The sequence below is a fragment of the Xiphophorus hellerii genome, chromosome 5, assembly GCF_003331165.1.
Source record: "Xiphophorus hellerii strain 12219 chromosome 5, Xiphophorus_hellerii-4.1, whole genome shotgun sequence".
Lineage (NCBI taxonomy): Eukaryota > Metazoa > Chordata > Actinopteri > Cyprinodontiformes > Poeciliidae > Xiphophorus > Xiphophorus hellerii.
Genome location: NC_045676.1, coordinates 5,182,544 through 5,198,348, shown reverse-complemented (window position 1 = coordinate 5,198,348; position 15,805 = coordinate 5,182,544). Strand labels below are relative to the sequence as shown.

At 37.5% G+C, this 15,805-nt stretch overlaps 2 protein-coding genes across 4 annotated transcripts; both read right to left on the bottom strand.

Annotated features, from left to right (window-relative positions):
• Positions 1–861: 861 nt before the first annotated feature.
• On the bottom strand, positions 862–9,768 carry adisspa (adipose secreted signaling protein a). 3 transcript variants are annotated; one of them, XM_032564134.1, is made up of 6 exons: positions 9,599–9,768; positions 8,501–8,578; positions 7,025–7,161; positions 5,632–5,785; positions 3,842–3,967; positions 862–2,813 (listed from the first exon to the last, which is right to left on the bottom strand). In XM_032564134.1, exons 2-6 carry the CDS (start codon positions 8,517–8,519, stop codon positions 2,713–2,715), a joined length of 537 nt encoding a protein of 178 aa, XP_032420025.1. In that variant the 5' UTR covers positions 8,520–8,578; positions 9,599–9,768; the 3' UTR covers positions 862–2,712. The 3 variants fall into 3 exon arrangements, with proteins under 3 accessions (XP_032420025.1, XP_032420027.1, XP_032420026.1); XM_032564136.1 differs by having other exon boundaries at positions 3,842–3,964; XM_032564135.1 differs by having other exon boundaries at positions 9,637–9,760.
• A 2,671-nt stretch (positions 9,769–12,439) lies between these two features.
• LOC116719452 (GTPase IMAP family member 9-like) lies at positions 12,440–15,143 on the bottom strand. Its single transcript, XM_032561966.1, has 2 exons — positions 14,653–15,143; positions 12,440–13,801 (listed from the first exon to the last, which is right to left on the bottom strand). The coding sequence occupies exons 1-2, from the start codon at positions 14,687–14,689 to the stop codon at positions 12,633–12,635; spliced, it is 1,206 nt and encodes a 401-aa protein (XP_032417857.1). The 5' UTR covers positions 14,690–15,143; the 3' UTR covers positions 12,440–12,632.
• Between the last annotated feature and the right edge of the window lie 662 nt (positions 15,144–15,805).

The window sequence follows — 15,805 nt, the reverse complement described above, 5'->3', positions numbered from 1 at the left end:
TTTTGGCAATGAAAAGGTGGTGATTTTTGTTTGTTTTTTTAGGAAGGCAACAACATATATATATATATATATATATATATATATATATATATATATATATATATATATATATATATATATATATATATATATATATATCTAGATAGATAGATGGATGTACTGTTGTGGTCTTGTTGACATATCCTTGTACTGTATAAATCATGTTCTCCCTCTGAAATTAATGTTGTTTCTCTGCTAAACTGAGTCCTTTTCTTTCACTCTTTGAATTCAGCTAACTGACTAACAAAAGCTTAATTAAGCTCCTCTTCCTGCTGACTTGATATTTTCTTGAAACAAGTTTAAACTGTCGTTGCCTCTGATCTAATCCAAATAGTAAACTTATCCCTCTTACTGGGTGTTTTTACCCTAGGCTAGCAGTTATCTAACCACTGCTGAAAAAGAGCAATCTGGACAAGTCATGATTACAAAATTACAGGTGAATCTCAAGATTTATAAAAAACTGTTTCAACAGTTAAATACCTTCCTAACACAGAAAGACAGGCCCAAAAAAACAGGAAGTTATTGGAAGCAATGGCTCAGATGATAATCGCCTCTTTCAGGAATGAAAGATAAACAGAGCAGAGGCATCAGTGAGGAAGAAGAGAATGACACTAATCCAAGTCTCAAAGGACAACACAGAGGAGCAAATGAACAAACACAAAAAATGAAACATAAATGGCAGAATCTATGTAAATAAGGCATAAAAATGTATCTAAATTAAAACTCAAAGTTGAAACACCCACATATCATAAAAACATTTAGTCTTCCTCTAAATGCCCATGCTAAAGTTCACCCCAGAAAGCAGGAACCGAGCAGACAGAATGGTGTTTGAGCGAGTGCTTTAATTTAAACAGAGCAGCAACAGTAAACTCCAGGCTGACAAATCAAAATCAACAACAGAAGAAAAACAGCAGAAGTCTTCAGATCCCTGATGATGAAAGTGACTTTAGTTTCAGTCTGGTATCAGAGCTGGACTCCAACATTTGCTGTCACCATGTGGTCTGAGTTTGGCCCGGCGCCGGATCCAGATTGGATCCGTTAAAAATATCAAGCCTGTCTGTCAAAATGGAAATAGATGATTCATCTGGAAAATAATCTTTCATTACTTAGGAAACAGAAGGAAGGATGGAAATCTTCAATAGTGTTTTAACTGAGGACTATTTTATTGAATTAAATAATATTTAAAGTAATAATTTAGCTTTGCAAATAATGTTTATCCTTAGGCACTGTTAAAGGATGAATGGTAGTGATCAGATTGTCCCAATGTATTTAAAAAATCACCGGTTTTATGTATTTAATTCTGATTTTGATTATTCACAGAAAATTGTTTTAATAAAACAGATGCAATTTAATGTTTTTAAAGTCCATATGTAATTATTTTGTTCTTCAAATTAAAAGACTTTATTCTGGATAATAGTAAAATAAAAAGGACTCTGCTCTTTGAGTTAGTGGGAAATGCAACACAACCATGCATTGACATATCTTGAGATGAATACTTAAAAAATAAACAACTTTACTATAAGACAGTTAAATTTACACAAACAGACTCTAGTTAAAGGAAACGTAAGCCTCTGTGTTGCGTGAAGGAATCTGTGATTTTCTGGAAAGGTTTGATAACAGACAGGTGAATATTGCTGTAGCAGTCCCAGGCTGCCTCAACAGAAAAGTCAAATGTACAACTTTATATATTTGGCAGTGAGCTAAATGTAATGTGCAATCATCAGAAATTTTATTTAATCTCTAACAACTTTCTGTTAAATATAAGATAATGAGTTACACTTACAAACCAAACTGCATACAGTTTCTTAAAGGTGGCCTATTGTGCTTCCTTGAACAGGTTAGGATAGATCTGTCAGCAATACGAAACATGTTCATTACGTTTTCTGCACAAAAAAAATGGATTTTAGTCTGATCAGTTCTGCCTAGTTTGAGCTGTTTTAGGGCGTCTGTCACTTTAACTCCAAATAACAGGTAACAGGTAGTGCCTGTTGATTTGTGACGCCACATTCTGGAGGTTTTTGAAATGGCTCATTTTCCAGACACCAAAAATATTAACGTATTGCTAAAAAAAACTGCTGAGTATTTTTTGGTCTGTTTTTAGAAGCAGTAGAAACCTAAATGGAAGTGCAAAAACATGCAAAATATAAATTTTGCATGATAGGTCTCCTTTAATTTTGGTCCCTCTGATGGGTTGCTGTCTTTATGACTGTGATGTCATCTGCTGCTGCTGCTGCTGATGATGATGATGATGTTGATGATGATTTTCGCCTGGCAGTGATTGCAGGTTTGGGTGATAGATCGTACGCTGGCTACTGTTCATGCTGGTTTTATAGCCTCTCCAGCATGGAGGCTTCGTGGCTTATCAAACAAAACCCAAAAAAGTGCAGAGTGTAACTAGCTCATCTTTTTCACAGCAGAGGAATCATTACTTAAACATTTTATATGTATATTAGAGCCATAATCCAGCATAACTACAGTGGAAATTCAACATGCTGCATCATTCCCACTGTTTCCATAAATACTTTTAACAGCATCACAAATCCATGACGGTTTGTAAACAGGGACACACATGAGGCCGTTTCCGCAGCCCACTGTGAGCCTTGACCCTGTAACATAATAATTATTACATCTTCATATACATGTATAAAGATAGTGGCTTTGAGTCTGTTTTTGTCATATCCTCTTCCGCTCGCTGCTGCGCCTGGCGTGGGGGTCTCTCTGGGCCCCCAGGCACCGAACCCCCTCCAGCAGCATGGGGGTCCCATGGTGAGGGTCTGCCAGGGGATAAAGGCAACAGAAAAGCATTGTTATTACACATGTCACTTAAATGTTAAACTATAGGCTGAAACGATTAATCGTGATTAATCAATTATTGAAACAATCACCAACTAATTTAGTACTTTAATTAAAATGTCAAGACAAACCACATATTGTGGGGGAAACAAAATGCTAAACAAGATGTAATTTCAGCACAAGTCTCCTCCCAAACAACCGAAGCTTCATATTTAGTGGTACAGACTGAGGCTGAAACGATTAATCAAATTCATTGTGATTAACTGAATATTGAAATAATCGTCAACTAATTTAGTAAGTTATTAGTCGTTAACTGGAGTTTACACACTCTAAAAATGGCAATTTGTTGAAAGAGTAACACTCAGAGCAGTAAATAAGCAAAAGAATGAAGGTGTAAATGTATTTATTAATCGATTAATCGGATAAAAAACGTCCCATTTTACAGATTTTTCATGTAACCATTTAAGCCTTTTTATACAATGTTAGAACTACATAAAGAGACACAAACAAATAATTCAATTCCTTTTCAATTAAGAAAATATTTTATTTATATATATATATATCGTTTTGGCTTAATTACTGCTCCAAATATGTCATTTTTTAAGAAATTGCCTTTTTTGTGTCTGTATCCTCCACTTAATGATTAAGCGATTGCTAAATTAGTTGACGATTATTTCAATGATCGATTATTATTATTATTATTAATCGGGTTAATTACGATTAATCAGATTAATCATTTCAGCCCTAGATTGAACAGAGAAGGAAGCGAAAGTAAGAAGTAAATCTGACAAGATGAATCTGTCACATGAAACATTTCCAGGAATGTTTCATAATCCTGTGTGAACATTTAATTGTGAATCATGTTATTTCTCTCTGACTGAGTTGTGTGAAAGGAAGAAAAAATGTGTGATTGTTTCACCTTCTAAGAGGCCAAACAGGATCAGATATCTTTGTTTCTGATCCTGTTCTTTCCAGCAGCTGGTAAACCAGAGTTACCACACAGACTTACCAATGATTTTGGCCTGGAGTCTGATCTTCAAGCTGCTGTCTTTTCGTCCTTTAGCCGAAACAGTCATCTCCTCCTGGACAACTCCTTCCTGGTGAGTCCTGTACTCACATGTCACCTTCACTCCTCCTGTTGGGGGATTTAGAGCTACATATATTTAAAAACAGCTATATATTGTTTATATTATTTGTAATTCTGGGTAACAAGTTTAATGTAGCTAATTCAACTACTTTTATCATCTTATTTTAATCTGATTTTATATTTTAGAAATGGAGAAATTTTATCTCAGTATAAATTCAGCTGTAATATGAAGGCCTCGGAAAATGTATAAACAAGCAGTATCATGAAAATGAAGGAACACAGCAGAGAAAAAAGAGAAAAAGCTGCGGAGATATTTAAAACAGAGGAAAGGAAGGGAGATGTTTGGTGCCTCGGCCACAAGGGGCGCCCAAGGGCGGACCAACTTTTATTCAGCTCCAACTTTCTAATAACTGCGCGCTCATGATTGTTTGTGTAATGTACTTCAGTAGATATAGGACAGCACATAAAAACAAAAATAGTGATATTACACCGTATTGATTATTGCAACAGCGTCTTCACAGGTCTGTCCAACAAATCAATCAAACAGCTGCAGCTGATCCAGAATGCTGCTGCTCGCGTTCTCACTAAAACCAGGAAGATAGAGCACATAACACCAGTTTTAAAGTCCCTCCACTGGCTCCCTGCAGCTCAAAGAATAGACTTTAAAATACTGTTGTTAGTTTATAAATCACTGAACGGCTTAGCACCACAATACATTAAAGATCTGCTTTTATTGTATCAACCCTCCAGATCTCTCAGGTTCTGGTTCTGGTTCTGCTCTGCATCCCCAGAACCAGAACCAAACGAGGAGAAGCAGCTTTCAGCATCTATGCACCACAAATTTGGAACAAACTTCCAGAAAACTGTAAAACAGCTGAAACACTGACTTCCTTTAAATCTAGACTAAAAACCTACCTGTTTAAAATTGTATTTGAAATGTAATCAATTACAAATTTATTGATGGAACTTGACTTAATGATTGATTCTATATTGCATTGTGTTTCTGTGTTTGTAATGATGTAAAGCACTTTGAAATGTCTTGCTGCTAAAATGTGCTATACAAATAAAATTTGATTGATTGATTGTAAAAATTACTCAGAAGTAGTGCAAATAGTTTTAATGTATCTTTTCTTTCCTTTTTTTTCTTAAAAAAACGTTGTAATTTTTATGTGTTACAGAAGGGATGAACTGTTTTGCCTCCAACATTTTGCACATAAGTGTTTGGCTAATTTTTAACCAAAAGAAAAAGATTTAAGACTTCAGATATACTAACTTACATGTAAAAACTTCACAAAGTTTTTACATGTACTTTGTGATATAAAGGTTTCAATATGAAACCTTTATATCCTCGTATGTTTTTAAGCTTTGTCGTCCAGTCTTACACTAGCGGGAGAAATGGCTCGTAATCTTTCACCAAAAACAAAAGTGAAATCCTACAACTGCTGAAATCTGACTCTATTCCATTTTTGTTCATATTTTGGGAAGAAGGAAGTTAGTCTTTTTGTATAGTAGCAAAAAGACTGAACTGACTAGTACTGAGAGGTAAAGCAAAAGAAAACAATGTCCACTAGGGGGCTCCATACCAGGCTCAGCATCTCACTATGGCTTCATCAAAAGAAGAGAAGAATTTGGAAAACACTGTGCATATTAAGATATTTTACTGAAGGTAAAAACAGAAACAGGAAGTTGTGATATGTTGTCCTTAGACTGACCTTCCAGCATGGAGTTAATGCGTTGGATCCGGAGGTTCTGGGCCCGCCGAGTCGGAGAGAGGGACGGGAGACAGGTGAGCTCCTTGCCCAGACTGGGCACATCTGGGACAGTGAAGACAATCTCATAGCAGTGGTGACTCTTAAGGAAACCGGCCTTAAGGAAGAAACAGGTTATGGTTTTCCAAGGTTTGACTATTAAAAGAAAACAAAATTATAACACAATCTTTTTAGTATTCCTTAACCTGACTTGCTTTTTCCCCTTACACCCAATTTAGTGAGTTTTCACAGCTGATCGCCTGGTAGACTCAGTTCGACTGGAGACCAAAATTGCAACATTTTTACTTTTGAAAAACCAGTTCACTCCCTCACCTGTGGTGGCGCTGCACCAAGAACCACTGAATCAAATGACACGAAAGCCTCTGAAGAAGACACTCAGCGCAAATTTCTTCTCCACGAAATGTGAACAAAAAAGGAGTGGAGTCAGATTTCAGCAGTTGTAGGATTTCTCTTTTGTTTTAGGTGAAAGACTACGAGCCAGTTCTCCCGCTAGTGTAAGACTGGAAAATGTATATAGTAAATCTATAGTTAATTATTAGTTTTTTGTTTTAAATATCTAAAATTCTGCCAAATATGTGCTGTGACCATTCCTGTTTGATCCACTGTTTTCACTCCACACTGTTTTTAAGCAGTTATGAGGCATGGTGTCGAAACTTGCCAAGTTACTCAACAAGCTGTTGCTAGGTAACCAAACAGTGAGTGAGTTGCTCGGTAACCAAACAGTGAGTGAGTTAGTTAATTCCACCAACCTTTCTAAGCTAGCTATAAGAGGTTGAGTAGCTAAAATCTTTCCTCTGCCTACATCTCCCAGAATGCTGTGTGGTTCTGGATTATAGTTCAGTGAATATTAAATATTCTGTCAGATATATTATCTATTGATTTTGATCACGTGTCTATTGTGATATATATTGTTATTGATTTATTGTCCAGCCTTATGCTAGCTCTCAACATGCTCATTTGTTTTGGTTGTATTTACCCAGAATGCCCTGCGCTTTAGCTTCCTGCTCTTGGAGCGGTGTCTGGTCCGAGTTCACTTCAACGGAACTGAGACCGAGGTTTTTAGGTGGACCAGTTCAGTTTTTTGTTTTCACACATTCACACCTCCCCAAACGAACCGGTCTTTCTCTGTAAACAAACTGAAGTTCCAATGAAGTGGAGCGAACAGTTTCTGGACCGAACAGTTTCTCACGTAAAGCTGGAAATGAACTGCTAATGTTTGAATTTGATCTACAGCAACGAACAATGTAGCGGCAGTGCAGGGTTTTTTCTGTAGCTTTAAATCATGTGCAACAAACTGAATTTATGTTTCTTTATACACTAACTCATAAACACACACCTTAACCAAGTAGCTTCCATCTTTCTCTTGGACAGCAACGAGGGTGGAGAGGTTGGACTGGTCGTCCCTGCGGGTCGGAGAACCTGGAGGTTCGTCATCGTCAGGGAAACGAACCCCGCCTGCTTTGGACGTGGAGCCTGGAGACGGAGAAAACAATTAATCAATTCAAAATTAGAAAGAAAACAAGAAAAACTATCAGGACAGGGATGTCCAATATGTGGTCCAGGGGCCATTTACAGCCTAGACTAGACCAAGCATTTACAACAGGCTGCGCTCGCTGCAGCATAGGGTTGAGCAGCCGCATGAGATTGTGATTGACAGCACTAAAACTTTCCTGTCTCTGATTAGTCGTTTCTAGATTGTACTGGGAGAAAGCAGATGAAATGGATTTTTCACAGATTATCTCTTGTGCCATACTGTCCCAACATAATGACAGTTTTAACAAATATGCAAATAAAAAAGTATAAAAGTTACATACTGCAGCTTTAATTTCACTCAGGAGAGGGCGGGTCAGGAGGGACGAGGGTTAGAGCTGCTGCTGACTGACTCACCTGTTGTTAAGTGGTAAAAGGTACAGAGACACGTTCAATATATAAATATGTTGGTAATTTCTTTCCTTAATTCATTAAATGCTAGTGAAATGGAGGCAGACAGGAGTCCAACCTAACTATGCTGAATGGTTGATAATCTCACACAGTCTACCCGCCTCTCGGAGAAAACTGGGTTACAAATTGATACTTTAACCTTTCTCTCTCTCTCTTATCTCTCTAACTTTATTATTTTTATTAGCAGCATAGTAACAGCCACAGTGGTTCGTGTTTTCTACTGACTGCTGCTGATCACCGTCGAGCTCCAAGCAGGAACAACCATTTCATGCAGATCCAGGAGGTTCAGGGCAAATGTTTGCTTTTTGGTCTGGGAGGGGCAACATTTAAATTTTACTGCTAAGAACAATTTTAGAAAACACAATATTATTGATTTTGTAATTGACAGGGCTCCATTTTTTTTAAAATTTCTATGAACAAAAAAGAAAAATAATAATAATTAAAAAAAACTGTGGAGGGCCCCCGGTTGGTCAGGGGCCCTAAGAATCGTCATAACTTTCCTCCCTATGCGGCGCCGCTGTTTACAATGTTTCTGCTTTCATTGCTAAAATCAGAAACTGCTGCTAAATCTTTGTTGCCAAAAGTAAAAGAAAAAAATCAGGACAAAATGTCCCTAAAAAAGCTTTGGAAAACATAAATACCTTTATTTAATACCTGTGAAAAAACCTGTTAATATTCTGGATCAACTATGATTTACAGATTCCTTTTTATACAAAAATTAGACTAATAAAATATGATCTGAGTAGCATATTATTGAAGAGATAAAAACAACAAACATTTCAACAATCATGTTTTGGATTGCAGGAAGAATCCTGGAAAGAATCGACACATTCAGTGAGATCGAACAAAAGGTAAGCAGTTTCCTGCTTACCTTTTCTTCCCGTTGCCATGGTGATGCGGTTATGATCTGGGTGTTTTCAGATTGTACTTTGGTGTTGTCATCACTGACCTGAGGACAAACAGAGACAGTATCAGAGTTTCAGCAATTTCAGCCAATCTGGGATTAACATGTTTCCAAGCAATTAGTTTTAAGTTTATTAAAATTTTTAAAATTATTAATTTTCTTGAGATTATTGATCTGTGCAAACTAAAGTGTGAATCTCATAAATGCTTCAATTTTAACAGACTATAGATCTAGAATTTTTACATTTTTATTGAGGATGAAAATAGTATTGAATCTGATTTGACAGTTTCAGTATAGATAAATTAAAATATATATATTGAGATTAAAATTTACATCCCAGATTTAAAATTTAATTTGTAGAAGTGCAAAATTTTATCTTTATTGTTTGATTTTTGTGTTAACATAGTTACAATCAATTACTCTGATTTAAATAAAAAAATATTTATTTTTTATTTACCCACTTCAGTTTTTATGCAATATTAGAAACACATAAAAAGATGCAAATCAAGAAATAACTAAATTCCTTTTTGAGACAATAAACATGCAATAACTTCATATTCTAAATGGCATTTTCTGATTATGTATGCTCCAGTTAACGATTAATCATTACTAAATTAGTTGATGATTATTGATTCATCATGATTAATCATTAGTTGTCTGCTACTTTCTTGGTGAATCACATAAAATCCCTTTAAAATATTTTAAATATCGTGTTTTAAACGTCTCGAGGGAATAGTTTTGCAATACTCTGAAAGTAATTTTACATAAATAAATTAGTTATGTTGCAGACTTGGATATAATTTAAATTTTAATCAATTTTAAAACTGTTTGTCAGGATTAATATTTAACATTTACATTAAAGCTCCGCATGTTTGATTACCAAACACATTTATCAATGCAAGAGAATCAAACACGCCACAATTTAAAACAGTAAGTGTGGAATAATATCATCAAACATCCACGCCCATCAAGTTAGCAGCTGCAGCAAAGCCCTTTTCTATGCGCCATTGAAAACAATCCCGTCCCGTCTGAAATAAATAAACAGAAAAAAACGGAAACACGAACCGCTTCGGTCCGCCGTGTTGCTCCTTTCCAGCTCTTACATTTCTACTCCCAGCGGCAGCGCTGTAACGTTTCTCCTCTGTGAACAGAGGCAGTCCGCTGTCTGTCCTTGGAAAGATGGAGAGATGCTGAACTGAATGTTCCCGTGCGCGGCGCGCCCCCGCGCTGCGTCCGCGCGCCCGCGCCGCCGCCGTGGTTCCTGTCTGGAAAAATAGAAAATGGGGCATATGGTCCGGAACATGCGGCCGCAGGACGGCACCGAGCATTAGGGCCACTGGAGATGGAGAAAAAGTCAACTTTAAAAAAACTCAGAATTTTTTAGATTGATCTCAGAATTTAAAAAAAAATATATATTGTAATCCAAAAGTTTAAAAAAAATTCTAGAAAAAATTCTGAAGTTTTATGATTAATCTCAGAAACTTTCTAGATAAAACAAAAGGTATTTCAAATCTCCAAAAGTCAAGGAATTTCTAAAAACAAAACAAAACAAACCCTGAAATGTTAAGATTAAATTCAGAATGTTTCTAGAAAAAATGGGAAATTTCTATATTGAGCTCCGAAAGTGAAAAAAACTGTTTTTTTAAAAAAAACAACAATTCTGAAATTTTCAAATTAATCTCAGTATTTTTCTACAGAAAAGAGAATTGCTGAGTTTGAAAAGTTCAACATTTCCGTGGAAAAGAGATTTCAGACATTTTCAAGAAAACATTTTAAAATTTCTGAGTTTCAAAAGTAGAAAAATGATCAATTTTTGAAAATGTGAAACTTCCAAGTTTTTTCTTGAACATTTTTTTAGATTAATCTCAAAATTTAAGTTTTTTTTTCTAGCATATTTTCAACTTTTCCATCTCAGAAACTTCCAATTTTTCTCTAGAAAATGTCTGAGATTAAATGATTTTTTTCTCTCAAATGAAAACGTGAAGTAAAGAAGGTTTGTATTATTTTTATTGAAAGAACAGTAGTTTGTTTATACACTGCTCAAAAAAATAAAGGGAACACTTAAACAACACAATATAACTCCAAGTAAATCAAACTTCTGTGAAATCAAACTGTCCACTTAGGAAGCAACACTGATTGACAATCAATTTCACCTGCTGTTGTGCAAATGGAATAGACAACAGGTGGAAATTATTGGCAATTAGCAAGACACACTCAATAAAGGAGCGGTTCTGCAGTTGGGACCACAGACCACTTCTCAGTACCTATGCTGTCTGGCTGATGTTTTGGTCAGTTTTGAATGTTGGTGGTGCTTTCACACTCGTGGTAGCATGAGACGGACTCCACAACCCACACAAGTGGCTCAGGTAGTGCAGCTCATCCAGGATGGCACATCAATGCGAGCTGTGGCAAGAAGGTTTGCTGTGTCTGTCAGCGTAGTGTCCAGAGGCTGGAGGCGCTACCAGGAGACAGGCCAGTACACCAGGAGACGTGGAGGAGGCCGTAGGAGGGCAACAACCCAGCAGCAGGACCGCTACCTCCGCCTTTGTGCAAGAAGGAACAGGAGGAGCACTGCCAGAGCCCTGCAAAATGACCTCCAGCAGGCCACAAATGTGCATGTGTCTGCACAAACGGTTAGAAACCGACTCCATGAGGATGGTATGAGGGCCCGACGTCCACAGATGGGGGTTGTGCTCACAGCCCAACACCGTGCAGGACGCTTGGCATTTGCCAGAGAACACCAGGATTGGCAAATTCGCCACTGGCGCCTTGTGCTCTTCACAGATGAAAGCAGGTTCACACTGAGCACATGTGACAGACGTGACAGCGTCTGGAGACGCCGTGGAGAGTGGTTTGCTGCCTGCAACATCCTTCAGCATGACCGGTTTGGCAGTGGGTCAGTAATGGTGTGGGGTGGCATTTCTTTGGAGGGCCGCACAGCCCTCCATGTGCTCACCAGAGGTAGCCTGACTGCCATTAGGTACCGAGATGAGATCCTCAGACCCCTTGTGAGACCATATGCTGGTGCGGTTGGCCCTGGGTTCCTCCTAATGCAGGACAATGCTAGACCTCATGTGGCTGAAGTGTGTCAGCAGTTCCTGCAAGATGAAGGCATTGAAGCTATGGACTGGCCAGCCCGTTCCCCAGACCTGAATCCGATTGAGCACATCTGGGACATCATGTCTCGCTCCATCCACCAACGTCACGTTGCACCACAGACTGTCCAGGAGTTGGCGGATGCTTTAGTCCAGGTCTGGGAGGAGATCCATCAGGAGACCATCTGCCACCTCATCAGGAGCATGCCCAGGCGTTGTAGGGAGGTCATACAGGCACGTGGAGGCCACACACAATACTGAGCCTCATTTTGACTTGTTTTAAGGACATTACATTAAAGTTGGATCAGCGTGTAGTGTTATTTCACTTTAATTTTGTGTGTGGCTCCAAATCCAGGCCTCCATTGGTTAATAAATTTGATTTCCATTGATGATTTTTGTGTGATTTTGTTGTCAGCACATTCAACTTTGTACAGAACAAAGTATTCAATGAGAATATTTCTTTCATTCAGATCTAGGATGTGTTATTTGAGTGTTCCCTTTATTTTTTTGAGCAGTGTATATAGTGCAGGTTGTTGCTTGTCCATGTTGAACCCTGAGAGTGCGGCGCAGAAACAGCTGTAGTGAAATCTTAAAGCATATATAGCACTGCTACCAAAATGAAACTGAAACTCAACACACACCTTCTTTTGCAGCGCTATTGAGTTTATTTTATTTCTTTAGTTGCTCTTTGTGCACCTCTCCTAAAGCCTTTTCAGTCTCCTTTAAACTTTACAGTGTTCATTCGTCTTATTTCATCTTGTATTACTTTGTTTTTAAATCTATGAGCCTGAATAAAAGAAAGATATAAATGTTATTCTTTCAGTCTTATTTTATTTATCTTCCATTCACAGAACAAATAATAATTTCTACAGTTTTAACAAAGTGAAGCAACATGCATGTTTAAATGCACAACACTGCTAACGTGTTCAGATTGGTGTTTATGACAAGAAACAAAGAAAAGATAATTGTTTAACCTTGTAAGGAAGACGATGTCTGTCAAATGTTTACAGAATAACACAGAAGGAGTCAGATTTGGTGGATTCCTCAGCTTGTCTTCTGGCTGCTTGATCATGCAGGGCTTGCAGTCTCTCTTCCTGCTGTTGGAGTTGTGACGCATGCCAGGCTTGCAGTCTCTCTTCCTGCTCTCTCCGTTCTTTTTCTCTCTCTCTGTTCATCTGATCCTGCATGGCGTACATCTCTCTTTGTCTCTCCTGTCTCTCCCTCTCTCTTTCTTGTGTTCTCCATTGCTCGTCCATCCTTCTCTGCTCATCCAGCTGCATTTTAGCCATCATCTTCTCTGCTTCTCTTTCCCTATTTCTCTCCATTCTTTCCTTCTCTCTTTCCTGTTTTTCTCTTTGTCTTATCTTCTTTTCCTCCATCCTTTCCCTCGCTCTCTCCTGTCTTTCCCTCGCTCTCTCAGCCTCGAAAAGCTCATTGATCTTCTGCATCTCTTTCTGATACTGTAGTTGTATTTCTTTCTCTAGTTCTGCTCTCTCTTTGCGCATCTTCTCTTCGTTCTCCTTCAGGATCTGTTGTTTCTTCACTGCGATTATCCTCTCGGCCTCCTGGAACATCTCGTTGGTGTAGTGACTTCCTCCATTTTTATCAACAATGGTTCTGATCTTCTGGAGCAGCTCAGTGACCTGAGGCTTTTTATTCTCCAGTTTGTTGTTGAAAACATGATACTGGCCGTTGCATCTTCTCACAAGATCCTGCAGCTCTGAGCTTTCAGACAAGAAATTTTCTATGCTGGTGTCTTCAAGGAGATCTCCATGAGTAAAGAGAACCATGCTGTATTTATCTGCAGTCTTCCCGAAGATTTCCTGAATCTTTTGCACGGATTTCTTTTCCTCTTCGGTGAATCTGTTCAGTGCGATGACCAACAGGAAGACGTGGGGGCCAGGCGCGGCAAACGGGACGCACCGGCTAAAATCTTTAACAGTCTTTTCCTCGTCGAACCTGGTGTCCGACAAGCCCGGCGTGTCGATAACGGCGACCTGCTGTCCGTCCAGCTCGCTGTTACATTTGGAGCAGTTGATCGTCAGAGATCTGGGGCTGCACTTTGAATCGAAACACTTTCGCCCCAGAATGGTGTTTCCAGAGGCGCTCTTCCCAGATCCGGTCTTCCCCACCAACACGATCCTCAATTCGTTGTTGTTCGTAAAGTATGTGCCTGTAAAAAAAGATATTAAAGACTTAATTTTTATGTATTCAGCTGTAGAAAATGAAGCTCAGGAAAATACAACACTGCAGTAGAGCAATTATAGATATATAAAAAAATTGTTTAGCAAATATTTGAATTTTCATACTCTGAAATTTGTAAGTTTTTTTTCTAGAAAACTTCTGAGAATATTTGACTAAAATTTACTCCTCCTTTTTATTTCTAAAAGGAAATAAAAACATAATTCAAGTTAAAAATAACTTTAATGATGATTCAAGCTGAAAAAGCAAAAGGTCAAAATCCAAGCACAGTTGAGATAAGCGGTTGCTTTGGACCCTCCTACCACCAGGGGGCGTCCAGGAGCTTCAAGCTAGCAAAATGACAAAAAAATGTTATATGTTAAAAAAAATATTGACAAATACAAGCTAAATGCTATTACACGTGTAATTTTTTTGTTTTGTTTTTATAGTTGTTACATAAATAATGGTGAATCTCTTTCCGTTGCTGCCACTATTGGAGAAATATAAGATACCAAATCAATTATTTAACTTGTAAATACGGTAAATTCCGTGTTTATCAGTTTATGTAATTTTCAGATAGTCAAAATAAAAGTACCACTCTGCATTTCAAAATCCAAATATATTTTTCTTAGTTTGCTACTAAGCTTGCAAACTAAGATACAAACAACAATATTATGGTTATTGTTAAAATCAATCACCAACCATACTAACTCTTGTACGACGTAAGCTAATTACAACAGATGCTAATGATAGCAGCTAAGCTACTCATATAGGAAAGCTAAAGCATGCGGTGTTTAAAATACTATAAGTTGCCTTCAGACAACAGATAACATCTTGACTCACCACTGGCTCTGTCTGAGCTGTAGCGTCTTCTGTCCATGATCAGGTTAGAAAGTGCAGAGCAGAAACTTCAGCTACATAGAAATGTTCCTGCAGGAGGCCCTTCTTTTATAGCCCTGCTATCAAAATGAAACTGAAACTCAGCCCAGCTTGCACACATACTTTCGCAGTGCCTTTGTACAAGCTTAAAGCCTCTTTAGTTGGTTGTTGTGTAAGTGTGCATTTCTAAATGGTTTATTGTCCTTGCATGATTTTTCTTTCTGTGCTCAAACTGATGTTTTAACTTACACAAATACAGGTTTTAAATGTGAGATTCTGCACGTATTTTCTTTAAAATAATTTTTAAATGCAGTGTGTTTGAGTTTTCATCTGCTGCTGGTTTCCCCCTCCTTTCAGCATTTCCGAGAAACGGCTGCTCCTAAAGTAAAACTGAAAACAGTCAATGATTATTTTAAAGCACAACGTGGAGAAGGAAAGTGAAAGGAAAAGCAGCCTAACTAAACTCCGAGCACTTCTGTTTTATTCCCGTTTCCAGAGACACAGCTTGCTTCACTTTACGCTAAATTAGTTTAGGATGATTTAATGAGTCGTTTAGAAGGAAAATCACAATTTCTTTCTTTAGTGCCGAGTCGATTTGAATTGTTGCTTTAATTAACAAAATGTGAAAACAAACTGTTTTGGGGGAAACAAAATGCCATTTAGGGGAAATGAAGCTCCATATTTAGAGGTGCATAATAAGACTGAAGTAATCAGTTTGATTGATTATTGAAATAACAGTCAACTAATTTACCAAGCTGGGGTATACAGAATCAAAAAAGGCCATTTTGTTGAAAGAACAACACAGTTTGAGCTGAAATTGAGCAAAAGCTGCACAATAAATAACTATATTTTGCATTTAAGATATAAAAAAATCCCTTTGTAAATATGTTATTTTCAAAACTCCTCAAGTGGAATAGTATTAGCTTTATCCTCTAAAAAAAGTTAAAGAGAAAGACCTGAACTAACAAGTATTAGTAATTTTTTTCAGCAGATGCATGTTATTGCATTTTAGGCAATTAAATGTGGACTTTCTTTTTTTAACAAATGAACTAAACTATTTCCTTATTTGCATCTTTTAATTAATGTATTTTCATACAAGATTTGGCAAACTGCAGCT

Excerpts from the sequence above, each read along its gene's own strand:
- adisspa (XM_032564134.1), bottom strand. Across the intron at positions 3,968-5,631 it reads CATTAACTCCATGCTGGAAG|GAGGAGTGAAGGTGACATGT; the intron begins GTCAGTCTAAGG and ends ATCCCCCAACAG. Across the intron at positions 2,814-3,841 it reads ACTCCAGGCCAAAATCATTG|ACCCTCACCATGGGACCCCC; the intron begins GTAAGTCTGTGT and ends ATCCCCTGGCAG.
- LOC116719452 (XM_032561966.1), bottom strand. The coding sequence starts at position 14,689 with ATGGACAGAAGACGCTACAGCTCAGACAGAGCCAGTG. Across the intron at positions 13,802-14,652 it reads CAGCTCAGACAGAGCCAGTG|GCACATACTTTACGAACAAC; the intron begins GTGAGTCAAGAT and ends CTTTTTTTACAG.